This window comes from Pristiophorus japonicus, chromosome 17 (genome assembly GCF_044704955.1).
Source record: "Pristiophorus japonicus isolate sPriJap1 chromosome 17, sPriJap1.hap1, whole genome shotgun sequence".
NCBI classification, from domain to species: domain Eukaryota; kingdom Metazoa; phylum Chordata; class Chondrichthyes; family Pristiophoridae; genus Pristiophorus; species Pristiophorus japonicus.
The window spans coordinates 11,257,135-11,271,483 of record NC_091993.1 but is presented as its reverse complement, the minus strand read 5'-3'; the positions used below and the strand labels follow the sequence as shown (position 1 = coordinate 11,271,483).

Sequence of the window (14,349 nt, the reverse complement as noted above, 5' to 3'; positions counted from 1 at the left end):
GGTGGCCATTGCACACCAGCCATCACACGGACTTGACAGAGCTGGTCTTGGTCCAATGACAAGGATTAACCAAGATGACTGGAGACCAGCTCTGCTGCACGGACCTAGTGCGCACATATATTGCAGTGTGGGCTGGCCTGTGCTGCCCCTGGGCCCTCGCCTCGGCTGGGCCCCGAACTCACGCCTCTCCCGGATTGGCAATCCAGTGGAGGTCGGCAAGGACTGCAGTGATGGATGAGCAAGGTAGGGTCAGATGCAGGCAACAGCATTTTGGATAAGTTAGAATTTATCTAGGATGGAGCTCAAGAGGCCGGTGAGAAGAGCACTGCAGATGTCAAGAATGGACATGAGCTGAGTCATTGAATATATTCAAGGCTGAGATAGATAGATTCCTGAACTATAGGGTGTCAAGGGTCATGGGGAATAGGCAGGAAAGTGGAGTTGAGGCCAAGATCAGATCAACCTTATTGAATGGTGGAGCAGGCTCGAGGGGGCTTAAGGCCTACTCCTGCTCCTATTCCTTATGTGATGAAAGTGTGGATGAGGGTTTCTGCAGCAGTGGGAGAGATGGAGTGCAAATGAGCAATGTCGCAGAGTTAGAAATATAGGTGACTGTGGTGATGGATGGAATTTGGGGTTTGAAGCTCAGCTCAGGGACAAATAGGTAGAACACTGAGCAAATAGCCAGTGGGTGCATAAAAACAGGGCTAAGGTTTAGAGCTTTAATAGAAGCCAAACAGGTTGACTTCGGTCTCCTGGTGTTAACTTGATTAACATTCAACAGAAATTTCTGGCTCAAATAAGCCTTGATGTTGAATAAACAGTCATTCAGTACAGTGGTCTTAAGAGCAGTGATGCAGACGATGCTTGCGTCTGCACACCTTGAAGAAGTGCAACATCCCCACCGATACCTGGGAATCCCTGGCCCAAGACCGCTCAAAGTGGAGGAGAAGCATCCGGGAAGGCGCTGAACACCTCGAGTCTCTTCGCCGGGAGCACGCGGAAGTCAAATGCAAACAGCGGAAGGAGCACACGACAACCCAAGCGCCCCACCCCACCCGTCCCTTCAACCACCATCTGCACCACCTGTGACAGAGACTGTATTGGTCCCACATTGGTCTCTTCAGTCATATTAGTGTGGAAGCAAGTCATCCTCGACTCTGGGGGATTGCCTAAGATAGAGAGATGGGGAGGTAAAGCAGGGTGCCGTCAGTGTACAAATGGAAGCCAAACCCATGTCTATAAATTATGTCACTGAGGGAAAGCATGTGGTCAAGGATTAGGAATGGCCAAGGATGGAATCTTGTGACTTGCCCAAGTTAACTGTGTGGAGACTGGAGAAGGCAATGCAGAAGATGTGCTGCTTATGTTAGGACAGGTCAGGTTGGAACCCTGCCACAGTGGTAGGCCACAAAGGAGAGATGGTAAAAGAGGATGGAGTGATTGACTGTATAGACCTGCATGGAAAGATAGAGGAACACAGGGAGAGATAACATGCTATATTTGCAATCATAAAGGATTGGTTATTGGTGGTCTTGTGGTCGAGGCAGTTTGGGCAGGGCAGAAACTGGATTCAACTGGTTCAAAAAGGGAGTGAAAAGTGAGCACAGATTTGGGTAGCAATGATGTGTTCAAGGACCATGGAGAGGAAAGGAAGCCTAGAGATCGGGCTGTAGTTGAAAAGGATGGATGGAACAAGGATGGGGTTTTTGAGGAGAGTGCTGATGTTAGTTTTAAAGGGTGGAGGACCGAAGCCTAAGGAAACGGAACCATTGATAATGCCAGTGAGCATTGGGCCAAGAAGTCGCAAAACTCAAAGTAGCAAAAGCATTGATGTTTTAAAAAGCGCAAAGTGATTGAACCGTTGATTCTAGTGGATCAGATTGTAGTATCATCCACTGAATCTGCAATACAACTCTTTGCCATTCGACTGCATCTCCACGCGAATCTCCTTGCCGCACATCATCCAGCACCCACATCCCTCACCACGACTGATCCCAAAAGATCCCTGACTGACTGCCACGACTGATGGTGTGCCCCTACCAATCAACTCAAGTACAATCGAGCGTCAAAGCTGTATATTGCTTTACAGCCAATCCCCACCATACAGGATGGCGGGTATTACTGCGCATTGTAGACCATGAGCTTGGTGACAGTTTTGAGGGACTGATCTTCAAACACTCTTTTCCTCAAGTCGCTGGAGAAATACTGCCAGCGATGTCTCCGCAAGATCCTGCAAATCCCCTGGGAGGACAGACACACAAACATTAGTGTCCTTGTCCAGGCCAACATCCCCAGCATTGAAGCACTGTGACCACACTTGTTCAGCTCCGCTGGGCAGGCCACATAGTCCACATGCCAGACATGAGACTCCCAAAGCAAGCGCTCTACTCGGAACTCGTCCACGGCAAACAAGCCAAAGGCGGGCAGAGGAAACGTTACAAGGACACCCTCAAAACCTCCCTGATAAAGTGTGACATCCCCACTGACACCTGGGAGTCCTTGGCCATAGACCGCCCGAAGTGGAGGAAGTGCATTCGGGAGGGCGCTGAACTCCTCGAGTGTCGTCGCCGAGAACATGCAGAAATCAAGCGCAGGCAGCGGAAGGAGCGTGCGCAAACCAGGCTCCCTGCCCACCCTTTCCCTCAACGACTATCTGACCCACCTGTGACAGCGACTGTGGTTCTCATATTGGACTGTACAGCCACCTAAGAACTCATGCTAAGAGTGGAAGCAAGTCTTCCTCGATCCCGAGGGACTGCCTATGATGAATCCTCACCGTGTACACTTTCCAATGGAACAATCCTCATCACGCATCCCCCTTACTGCTACCAGTCAGGTTAGAATCAGCATCTGATGGCTTCTGGGCACCGCTGTGTGAATGAAACAAATTGCGTTTATTCTAAGTAGGATCGGTTTATGTTACAGAATCAAATCGACAATCAGAGGGACTACATGGTTTTCCCGCTGACTGTTGAGTAGCTGCTCATTTTAGACATAAATAGGCACTCGGCATCTAGTCCAAATAACATTGTCTGCATTCTTCGTTTATTTAAATTGCACTTTGCGCAGAAATGTCTTCAATTCCAGCCCACAGATTGTGATAACTGCAGAAGCTCTGGTGGTGTAGTTGCACAATGTAGTTGCTAACTGATATATATTCCGGTAGCTTTTAGCTAGCTAACGTGCTTTGGGCGTTTTCTCACTTAAAAGCATATCGTTTGGGCTGCGATTATGCCGTGCTAGCGATGGTTCGCTCCAGAATCCGGAACTCCCCAAGGATCCCGAATCATTTTTAAACAGTATTTGACACCTCACTGGAGGTAGACTCAATACCCTGTCAATCCCAACCAATGTGAGACTGCCTCTCCGCGGGATCTCGCAGCGCTGCATACCGGAATCGAATAAGAGCCGAATCAGTTCTACAGTCACTGTGGCGCAAGGTAAATCGGAAGCCACATGGCAATGGGACAGAAGTGACGATACTTCACCCTTTGGAAAGCCAGTTATCTCGGTAAATAAGTTGTGGGATCAGCTGGTAACTGTGTAAAACGGAACTCCCCATAAAACTCCATGGCATCCTCCCTCCCTATCTCTATAATCTCCTCCAGCCCCAAGATGTCTGCGCTCCTCATTTTCTGCCCTCTTGAGCATTCCTGATTATAATCGCTCAACTATTGGTGGCCGTATCTTCTGTTGCCTCGGCCCTAAGCTCTGGAATTCCCTGTCTAAACCTCTCCGCCTCTCTACCTCTCTTTCCTCCTTTAAGATGCTCCTTGAAACCTACCTCTTTGACAAAGCTTTTGGTCATCTGCCCGAATATCCCCTTATAAGAATATAAGAACATAAGAAATAAGAACAGGAGTAGGCCATACAGCCCTTCGAGCCTGCTCCGCCATTCAATAAGATCATGGCTGATCTGATCATGGACTCAGCTCCACTTCCCCGCCCGCTCCCCATAACCCCTATCCCCTTATCGTTTAAGAAAATGTCTATTTCTGTCTTAAATTTATTCAATGTCCCAGCTTCCACAGCTCTCTGAGGCAGTGAATTCCACAGATTTACAACCCTCTGAGAGAAGAAATTTCTCTTTATCTCAGTTTTAAATGGGTGGCCCCTTATTCTAAGATCATGCCCTCTAGTTCTAGTCTCCCCCATCAGTGGAAACATCCTCTCTGCATCCACCTTGTCAAGTCCCCTCATAATCTTATAAATTTCGATAAGATCACCTCTCATTCTTCTGAATTCCAGTGAGTAGAGGCCCAACCTACTCAACCTTTCTTCATAATTCAACCCCCTCATCCCCGGAATCAACCTAGTGAACCTTCTCTGAACTGCCTCCAAAGCAAGTATATCCTTTCGTAAATATGGAAACCAAAACTGCACGCAGTATTCCAGGTGTGGCCTCGCCAATACCTTATATAGCTGGAGCAAGACTTCCCTGCTTTTACACTGCATCCCCATTGCAATAAAGGCCAAGATATCATGGGCCTTCCTGATCACTTGCTATACCTGCATACTATCCTTTTGTGTTTCATGCACATGTACCCCCAGGTCCTGCTGTACTGCGGTACTTTGCAATTTTTCTCCATTTAAATAATAACTTGCTCTTTGATTTTGTCTGCCAAAGTGCACACTTTCCGATATTATACTCCATCTGCCAAATTTTTGCCCACTCACTTAGCCTGTCTGTTCTTTTGCAGATTTTTTGTGTTCTCCTCACAAATTGCTTTTTCTCCCATCTTTGTATCGTCAGCACATTTGGCTGCGTTACACTCAGTGCCTTATTCCAAGTCGTTAATATAGATTGTAAATAGTTGGGGTCCCAGCACTGATCCCTGCAGCACCCCACAAGTTACTGGTTGCCAATCAGAGAATGAACCATTTATCCCGACTCTGTTGTTAGTACGCCAATCCTCTAAATGGCTCGGTGTCACATTTTGTTTCATAACGCTCCTGTGAAATGCCTTGGGTAAGGGACGTTTTACTACGTTAAAGGCGCCATATAAATACAAGTTGTTCTTGGTAAAATAATATTTTGGGGTTATATTGGACGTTAATAGAAACTGACTCTGTATGGGGATTGTTGGTATGTCTCAATTTTACTTGTCACACACAATAGTGGTCCAGTTGCATACAAGTCAGATTAGAAGCAATGTTTATGCACCACCTATTCCATGTAAACAGGGCTCCATTTGACTTGCTTTCAGGTGGAACGTGTAGATAGATAACTGAAAGGGAGATAAGTGACGGGCCAGAGGATCCATTGCAATGGGCGTTTCCCCCAGCAGAGGGAGCCAACTATCGCTCCCAGTGTGTGCGTGCGGCGCTGGAACCTTCGCCTGGCATGGTCTCTGGGCTTTGCTTTGTTAACTGTATGCGGGTTCTTGTTTGTCTGTGTTTAAAGTAATGACTTGAGAGTAAAGATGTTTTGATTACATTAATCACTGTCAGTCTCTTCGAGAATTAAGCTCTTTGATGTAAACCTCTGCTGTAAGAAAACAGGCTTTTTTTTTAAAGGTGAAGGCAGCAGCGTTCACACACATGCTGGGGATAAGGCTGGTCATTTCACTGGCATTTCTTGTACTTTGACAAAGTTTTGAGTTATTTCGTAAACCGAAGGCTGCAAAGTCAGGGAAACTAATTGCGGTTGTTGTTTTAGTTGTAAATCGTTCTATTGTTTTATGCCAACTTTAAAGATGTGTCATTTCCTCCGAGCCCAAATGTTATGTCTCAGAACTTTCGCCATCAATAATACGCATTGTATTGATTCAGCAGCCGGCACTGACAGGACACCGTTACATGTGCAATATCGCCCAAAACGTGGACTTGTGAAAGCAGTGAAGGAAACTCGGGGCCTCGTTTTACGCCCGAATAATGTTATCTGTTATTGCAATAGATTCAGGAGATAGTTGTTCACGCTGTAAATCGGAGTTATTAAATGAACAGAATCACAGTAAGAACAAAATATATCCCTGGTTTTAGAACGCCTTGTTGGGATTTTCAAGCAATTTCACTTGCATTGAATTATTGTGAAGGGCGGTGACTGGTGTTCTGTAGCCAAACCCAGTGGCCATTTTGGGCATAGGATGATCCCACAAACAGCAATGTGGTGCGGGGCACCTGTTTTTTGTTGCTATTCGTTAAAGGGGGGGTGGGTGACGTTGGCCAAAACTCGCGGGAGTGGGGTGGGGGGGGGGGAGGGTTCTCTCTGCTGTTCAAATAGCTCCGTGGGATAGTCAATGGCCATCTAAATCACTGGAGCAGAGAGACGCTTTAACATCACACCTGAAGGATGCTACCATTATCCAAAGGATGGCACCTCTGACAATGCAGAGACATAGAGAGAAAAGCGGAGAATGCTGGAAATACTAAAATAAAAATAAAAATTTCAGCTCGAGCCCCTTGGTCAGATTGGGTGATAAATACATTTGGAAATGTAGGAAACAAATATAATATAAAATCAAAGTGTTGCAGTACAGAGGGACCTGGGGATCCTTGTGCATGAAACACAAAATGTTAGTATGCAGGTACAGCAAGTGATCAGAAGGCCAATGTATTGTTGGCCTTTATTGCAAGGGGGATGGAGTATAAAAGCAGAGAAGTCCTGCTACAACTCTACAGGGTATTGGTGAGGCCACATCTGGAGTACTGCGTGCAGTTTTGGTCTCTGTATTTAAGGGAGGATATACTTGCATTGGAGGCTGTTCAGAGAAGGTTCACTCCGTTGATTCCAGAGATGAGGGGGTTGACTTATGAAGATAGGTTGGGCCTATACACATTGGAGTTCAAAAGAATGAGAGGTGATCTTATTGAAACGTATAAGGTAATGAAGGGGCTTGACAAGGTGGATGCAGAGAGGATATTTCCACTCATAGAGGAAACGAAAACTAGGGGACATAGCCTCAGAATAAGGGGCTACCCATTTATAACTGAGATGAGGAGGAATTTCTTCTCTCAGAGGGTTGTAAATCTGTGGAATTCTCTGCCCAGAGAGCTGTGGAGACTGGGTCTTTGAATATATTTAAGGAGGAGATAGACAGATTTTTGAGCGATAAGGGGGTAAAGGGTTATGGGGAGCGGGCGGTGAAGTGGAGCTGAGTCCATGATCAGATCAGCCATGATCTTATTGAATGGCGGAGCAGGCTCGAGGGGCCGAATGGCCTAATCCTGCTCCTATTTCTTATGTTCTTATAACAAGTGGAGCATTTTCTCAGCCAGGTTTTAAATGTTGCGGCAAGTTTCTCCCAGCCAACACTTTGTGTTGTGATGGTGAAGCTTGGCTTTAGTACATGGACGGGGATGGGGAGACGACTGTAGTGTTAAATGCAACCAATGGTGAAGGGTCCAACACATACGCCCGGAAGGCTGCTGTCTGCTTTGTGAAACAGCGCGTTTACTTTGGACAGATTCGACGAGCTTCGTTCCGCAAAAGCTGTTTTGTGTGCTTAAAGCTTGGGTTTGTATTGGCAAGGAGAAATCCCAGCTGTGGAAGAGTGGTGGATGCTGTCTGGAGGCTATGGGAATAGTCCGCTATCGGTTCCGCGCTCTGCCCGTCCCTGCTGCAGTGATTACAGTGAGAGTTTCATGGGGGAGAGAGGGTGTCCCTGCGCACACTCGGGCTCAGCACACAGTTACCCGACCATTCTGTCCCACTCAGTGCCGCCTCGCCCTGCATTGTTTTTACATTAAACCGAATGCAACTCTGAAAATAATTGAACTCTCTGGCGTGCCTTCTTTAAAACTCGCTCCTTGTGTAAGTGAGTTTGAAAACAATGTTCAATAGCATATTAAGCAACACTGACATAACAGATAAGGTGTCTTTTCTGTCTATCTATTCCTATAATAACGGCGCACAGGCACTTCAATAGACTAATCGCGAAATAGATTGACACAGAATTTAAAAACAAAATAGTGTTCCTGATAAACAGTCCGCTGGATAGGAGGAGAGAGCCAATGTCACTTGGAATCTGCTTGGGCGCTCTGTCGGAGTTAATGGGATTGAATGGACGGGAACAGTGGGATTTAGAAAGTGCTGTCAGAGCCCGGCGGAATGTCGCAGATTCAGAGAGAGGGAGGTGCGGAATAACGACAGGATTATCCCCTGAAAATGAAACGGAGTGGGATCAGACATGCGCGGGATGTTTCGGGTGGGTAGGGAGCCTTGCCTCTCCTGTATGGGGCTGGAAGCTCTCGACATGTTCTGGTTAAAGGAATTCTGCTCCAGAGTTGCCTGGCCCAGCCCGGTTACAGGCTGGACATTTATTTGGGGATTTCAGGTGGCGCTCAATCCATTGGAGTTAACCTGGAATTGTTCAGCTTCAGAACCGCTTGTCTGCAAAAAAAAAGTTGCATTGTTTCTGCAGGTCTGGCCGGGTTTACAGGTGATAGGATCAGGGAGAGATAAAGCATTGCAGACGATAAGATAATACCCCCCCCCCCCCCCCCCCAAAATAGATTGTCTCTAATGAATGCAATGATGCCCGAGTCTTGCGCTGGAAACTCAAAGTGTCCGATTGTTTAATCTTGTTTTTTTTTGGTCGAGCATATCATTCTTGCAGAGGACAGCCCAGCCCCCTCTCAGCTGATGCCCAATAAGAGAGAGACACAGACTGACACCTGCTTATATACAAAGCCACAGCGCGAGGGGGGAACAAGGCAGATATCTCTGATCGGCAAAAGTCGACAAAAAATACTCGGCGATCCCGACTGCAACTCCCGCTTCGGCCAATCGATATGACTTCCAGTGAGATCGAGTTCCCCAGTGAGGTGAAGGCAGACCCGGCCGCTCTCATCGCGTCCCTCCAGCTGCTGCCGTCCCCAACGCCAAACCTGGAGATCAAACACACCAAGGTTGGTGCCTTTTGTATGAAGTCAAGTTGTGAGCAATAATGTGCAGAGCGATTCCACCCTAGAGAACCGGTCACCGTGCAATGTGCTGCCTCTTTTAGATCTGTGTTCGGTTACTGATGTGCAAACCCATCTATCTATCTATCTATCTATCTATCTATTGATCTATCTATTGATCTATCAATCTGTCTGTCTGTTTATCTATCTGTCTATCTATCTATCTGTCTGTCTATCTATCTGTCTGTCTATCTATCTATCTATCTATCTATCTACTATCTATCTATCTATCTATCTATCTATCTATCTATCTATCTGTCAATATATCTGTCTATCTATCTATCTATCTGTCAATCTATCTGTCTATCTATCTATCTATCGATCTGTCTATCTATCTATCTATCTATCTATCTATCTATCTATCTATCTATCTATCTATCTATCTACTATCTATCTATCTATCTATCTATCTGTCTCTGTCTGTCTGTCTGTCTATCTATCTGTCTATCTATCTATCTGTCAATCTATCTGTTTATCTATCTATCTATCTATCTAGAATATAATGCAATATCTAATAATAAGGCTGCTGGGATCCACGGGAAGCAGGAGTTGTGAAATCCCACGCTGAATAGTCTAGTGGGTGGACCGAATCCACCCAAAAAGATACGGTGCCTGGGCTACTGTTTGAGAGCTTCCCTTCCAGCCTTCCCATCGGAGCTTCCCTTCCAGCCTTCCCGCCCCATTCACACAGCGCTAAATTCAGGAGCAAGGACACTGCCCGGCCTGGGGAGAGCTGTGACCCTCCCACTCAACCCTCTCCTTTTTGCTGTCCCCAGCACTTTGTCGCAGCCAAACTCTTGCCTCTTATTTATTTGGCTTTTGAATGATTATGAGAACAGCAGGTGCTCCCCCCATCCCACCCCCCCCCCCCCACCCGCCCCTGTCCCCCGAGGTACAGCTTCAGAGGGGAATAAAACTGACAAACAGAAGCGTGGAGACACTCCATCACAAGCCCGCTCGGCACCACGGGGTGATGTGTGGAAGCAGATATTCAGGGGGAAACTAAGAGTGGCTTTCACAGGGAGGGTCTGGGTTCCGAACCCAGCCGGGTGAGAGTGAGAGGCAGCCCTCTCGCCCCCTGCCCCTTGCAGTCATTGTTCCTGGGTTACTGCTGGGGTGCGAAGCTGGTGTCAGTGGCTGGGCTGGAATGGCTCTGGCGCTCCTCTGTCTGTCTGCGATGCGCTGATCCCAGTCTGTCGCTGCTTCCCGTCCCCAGAGGACTTGTTGGGGCTGTTGCCAGCTCCTCTGTAAAAAAGAAAGAGTTGCCTTTATATAGCGCCTTTCATGACCACCGGACATCTCAACGCGCTTTACAGCCAATGAAGTACTTTTGGAGTGTAGTCACTGTTGTAAAGCTGTAATGTACTTTATGATGATCCGATTCAGCCCCCAACGGAGCACTTTACCAAACCAGTGCTGTCCCTAGCACCCAATGCGGCCCGCAATGGACCATCCCGTGTTATTTGGTAATTCGTTAATAGGATGTGACTGAATAATCCTTACAATGGATCAACGATTGAGCGTATCTCTGTAGTTTTAAACTTGACAATTTTTTTCTCTTTCAGTTTCTTTTTTTCTGGCGCGGGAATATCAATAAATCTTTTACAGCATTTATTAATAACATCTCAAGATACTTGTAACGTAAATCAGAAATCTCGAACTGTATAAATAATTCGTTCCTTATGGATTTAGATTGTTTTTATTGTTGAAATTGTGAATCTCACTTTTTAACCTCGCCGAGAACGAAAGGTGATAAGATAGCTTTCCGCACAGATCTGTCAGGGTAATATGTGCATCAGGCATTCTGCGGGATCTCTTCATAGCGCACAAGTGGATCTCCACAGGGAGTGAGCGAGATTTATGGCCATTTAGTGGTTTGGGGATAGAATCCTGCCCCAGCCAGCCCTTTAATGCAGTATCCACTTTCTCATTTATTATAAAGAAAAACAAACAACTGAAATGGGGCAAGGTTTGTAATGTGACCCGTGGAGATTTTTGTTATAGATCTAATTGGTAATGAAACCTTGCTTTCTCGCCATATGGTAACTTCCCGGTATAATTAAGGGGCGCTCTGTAATCTGTAATTACAGGAGTGCAAGAGGAGGTGGTTTGGGGAGACGGTTAGTGTGAACACTTATATAAGGAGACTTTGCCCAATTTTACAGCACGCTTTGGACAGGACGAGGCGGTGGAAAAAGGTCGAATGGGCCCTAAAATATTTACGTGAACGAAATAAATATGGATAATGCAATAGGCTAATTCTGCAATCAGTGCGTTTACTGTGGCGGTCTCGTTCATATAAAAGGGCATATTCAGAGTAACACAAGCAGATAGATGGAAAGACAGAACGGAGCCCGAGGACATATTTTGTTGCTCTGTAATACCGCATGTTTCAAATTGATGTTGATCGCAATCTTGCTTTTCCAGACTTCAGCAGTCTTGGGGAGTTAATAATATCCCACTGCGGGAACTCAGTGCGTGTGCACATCCCAAATATTCCGTTTCATTGTTGAACCAACAAAACCTGCATTCAATTGTATTTTTACAGTCCTCTCGCTCCCCAGCAACCAGTACAGTTTGCCTCGAGTCTGCGGCTTTATTTTAAGCGGAACTCCCGCCTATAAACATTGACACAAACACCCACACATATGAGCTTGGATCATTGTAATTAGCTTATTGGCTGTTTTTTTAAAATGTCAAACGCGCGCAGCCAGCTGAATGTTAAAAGAGAAACATTCTTCTAGAAAAAATGAGAATTGTACAACGGCAACGTATTGAGAGTTGTGGAACGGCAATGGCAAACAGTGAGAATGTCTTCACACTATAACTGTTCGAGTGTAACTGCAGCCTGAAGCCCGAGTCAGGGCAGGCCTGACACCAGAGTGAAGCGGCCGGAGACTCCATGGGAGAGCAGGTCTCACTGCTTCACCTCACAGTCACTTTAGGCCTTTACACCCAATTTGCACTACACACGTTTAGCATGATGTGGAGCTCAAACTGTTGGGCACTGATGTTAAATCTCTCCTGTAACATCATTTACACTCTTCGATTTGACAAAGCATGGATTGCATCCAGTGCAATGTCTACCTGCTCTTCATTTAAACGTTTAGAGATTCTTCCCTCTGCTATTTAAACATTTCATTTTCTAACTGTTGGGCAATGGCCTTGTTCATGTATGGAGACAGCCCTGTGTATGTGCGGAGATCGCCCTGTGTATGTGCAGAAATAGCCTTGTGTATTTGTGGAGATCGCCCTGTCTATGTGCGGAAATCACCCTGTGTATGTGTGGAGGTAGCTCTGTGTATGCATAGAGATAGCCCTGTAAATGTATAGAGATCGCCCTGTGTATGTGTGGAGATTGCCCTGTGTATGTGTGGAGATCACCCTGTGTATGTGCGGAGATAGCCCTGTGTATGTGCAGAGATAGCCCTGTGTATGTGTGGAGATAGCCCTGTGTATGTGTGGAGATAGCCCTGTGTATGTGCGGAAATAGCCCTGTGTATGTGTGGCGATCGCCCTGTGTATGTGTGGCGATCGCCCTGTGTATGTGTGGCGATCGCCCTGTGTATGTGCAGAGATAGCCCTGTATAGAGATCGCCCTGTGTATATGCGAGATTGCCCTGTGTATGTGTGGGGATAGCCCTGTGTATGTGTGGAGATCGCCCTGTGTATGTGGAGAGATAGCCCTGTGAATGTATAGAGATCGCCCTGTATGTGTGGAGATCGCCCTGTGTATGTGTGGAGATCGCCCTGTGTATGTGTGGAGATCGCCCTGTGAATGTATAGAGATCGCCCTGTGTATGTGTGGAGATCGCCCTGTGTATGTGTGGAGATCGCCCTGTGTATGTGTGGAGATCGCCCTGTGTATGTGCGGAGATCGCCCTGTGTATGTGCAGAGATTGCCCTGTGTATGTGCAGAGTTAGCCCTGTGTATGTGCAGAGTTATCCCTGTGTATGTGCAAGATCGCCCTGTGTATGTGCAAGATCGCCCTGTGCATGTATAGAGATCGCCCTGTGTATGTGTGGAGATCGCCCTGTGTATGTGTGGAGATAGCCCTGTGTATGTGTGGAGATAGCCCTGTGTATGTGTGGAAATCGCCCTGTGTATGTGCGGAAATCGCCCTGTGTATGTATAGAGATCATCCTGTGTATGTATAGAGATTATTCTGTGTATATATAGAGATTGCCCTGTGTATGTGCGGAGATCGCCCTGTGCATGTATAGAGATCATCCTGTGTATGTATAGAGATTGTTCTGTGTGTATATAGAGATCGCCCTGTGTATGTGCGGAGATCGCCCTGTGTATGTGCGGCGATTGCCTTGAGTATGTGTGGAGATCGCCCTGTGTATGTACAGAGAGCGCCCTGTGTATGTGTAGAGATCGCCCTGTGTATGTGTAGAGATCGCCCTGTGTATGTGTGGAGATCGCCCTGTGTATGTGTGGAGATCGCCCTGTGTATGTGTGGAGATCGCCCTGTGTATGTGTGGAGATCGTCCTGTGTATGTGTGGAGATCGCCCTGTGTATGTATAGAGATCGCCCTGTGTATGTATAGAGATCGCCCTGTGTATGTGCAGAGATCGCCCTGTGTATGTGCAGAGATCGCTCTGTGTATTTGCAGAGATCGCCCTGTGTATGTGTGGAGATCGTCCTGTGTATGTGTGGAGATCGCCCTGTGTATGTATAGAGATCGCCCTGTGTATGTATAGAGATCGCCCTGTGTATGTATAGAGATCGCCCTGTGTATGTATAGAGATCGCCCTGTGTATGTGCAGAGATCGCTCTGTGTATGTGCAGAGATCGCCCTGTGTATGTGTGGAGATCACCCTGTGTATGTATAGAGATCGCCCTGTGTATGTATAGAGATTGCCCTGTGTATGTATAGAGATCGCCCTGTGTATGTATAGAGATCGCCCTGTGTATGTGTAGAGATCACCCTGTGTATGTGCAGAGATAGTGCTGTGTATGTATATTTTTTAGTCGTTCATGGGATGCAGGCATTGCTGGCAAGGCCAGCATTTATTGCCCACCCCTAATTGCCCTCAAGAAGGTGGTGGTGAGCTACCTTCGTGAACCACTGCAGTCCATGTGGTGAAGGTACTCCCACAGTGCTGTTTGGAAGGGTTCTGGGATTTTGACCCAGCGACGATGAAGGAATGGCTATATATTTGCACATCAGGATAGTGTGTAGACTTGGAAGAGAACTTGGAGACAGCCCTGTGTATATGTGGAGGCAGGACTGTGTATGTACAAAGCTCTCTTCTAAGCAGCTTCCAGGCAGGCAGGAGACAAGCTACGTGAACTGGATTCTGCCTAGTTGGAACCTGAAGTGCAGCTATCAGCCTGAGACTAGTAGCCGCAGCATAAATGTGCTCTAAGACGTGCTTATTTGCACTCTGAGAAAGCACACTTTCCACAAATTCAATGCAGTTTCATTCTAAAC

At 46.8% G+C, this 14,349-nt stretch overlaps 1 protein-coding gene across 1 annotated transcript in view; it reads left to right on the top strand.

Annotated features, from left to right (window-relative positions):
- Positions 1-8,622: 8,622 nt before the first annotated feature.
- The window catches only part of LOC139227539 (retinal dehydrogenase 2), a 90,818-nt gene continuing 85,091 nt past the window's right edge, over positions 8,623-14,349 (top strand). Inside the window, exon 1 of the mRNA XM_070858360.1 lies at positions 8,623-8,853. Within this exon, the coding sequence (XP_070714461.1) occupies positions 8,737-8,853 (117 nt within the window). The 5' untranslated portion in view covers positions 8,623-8,736. The remainder of the gene's footprint in view (positions 8,854-14,349) is intronic.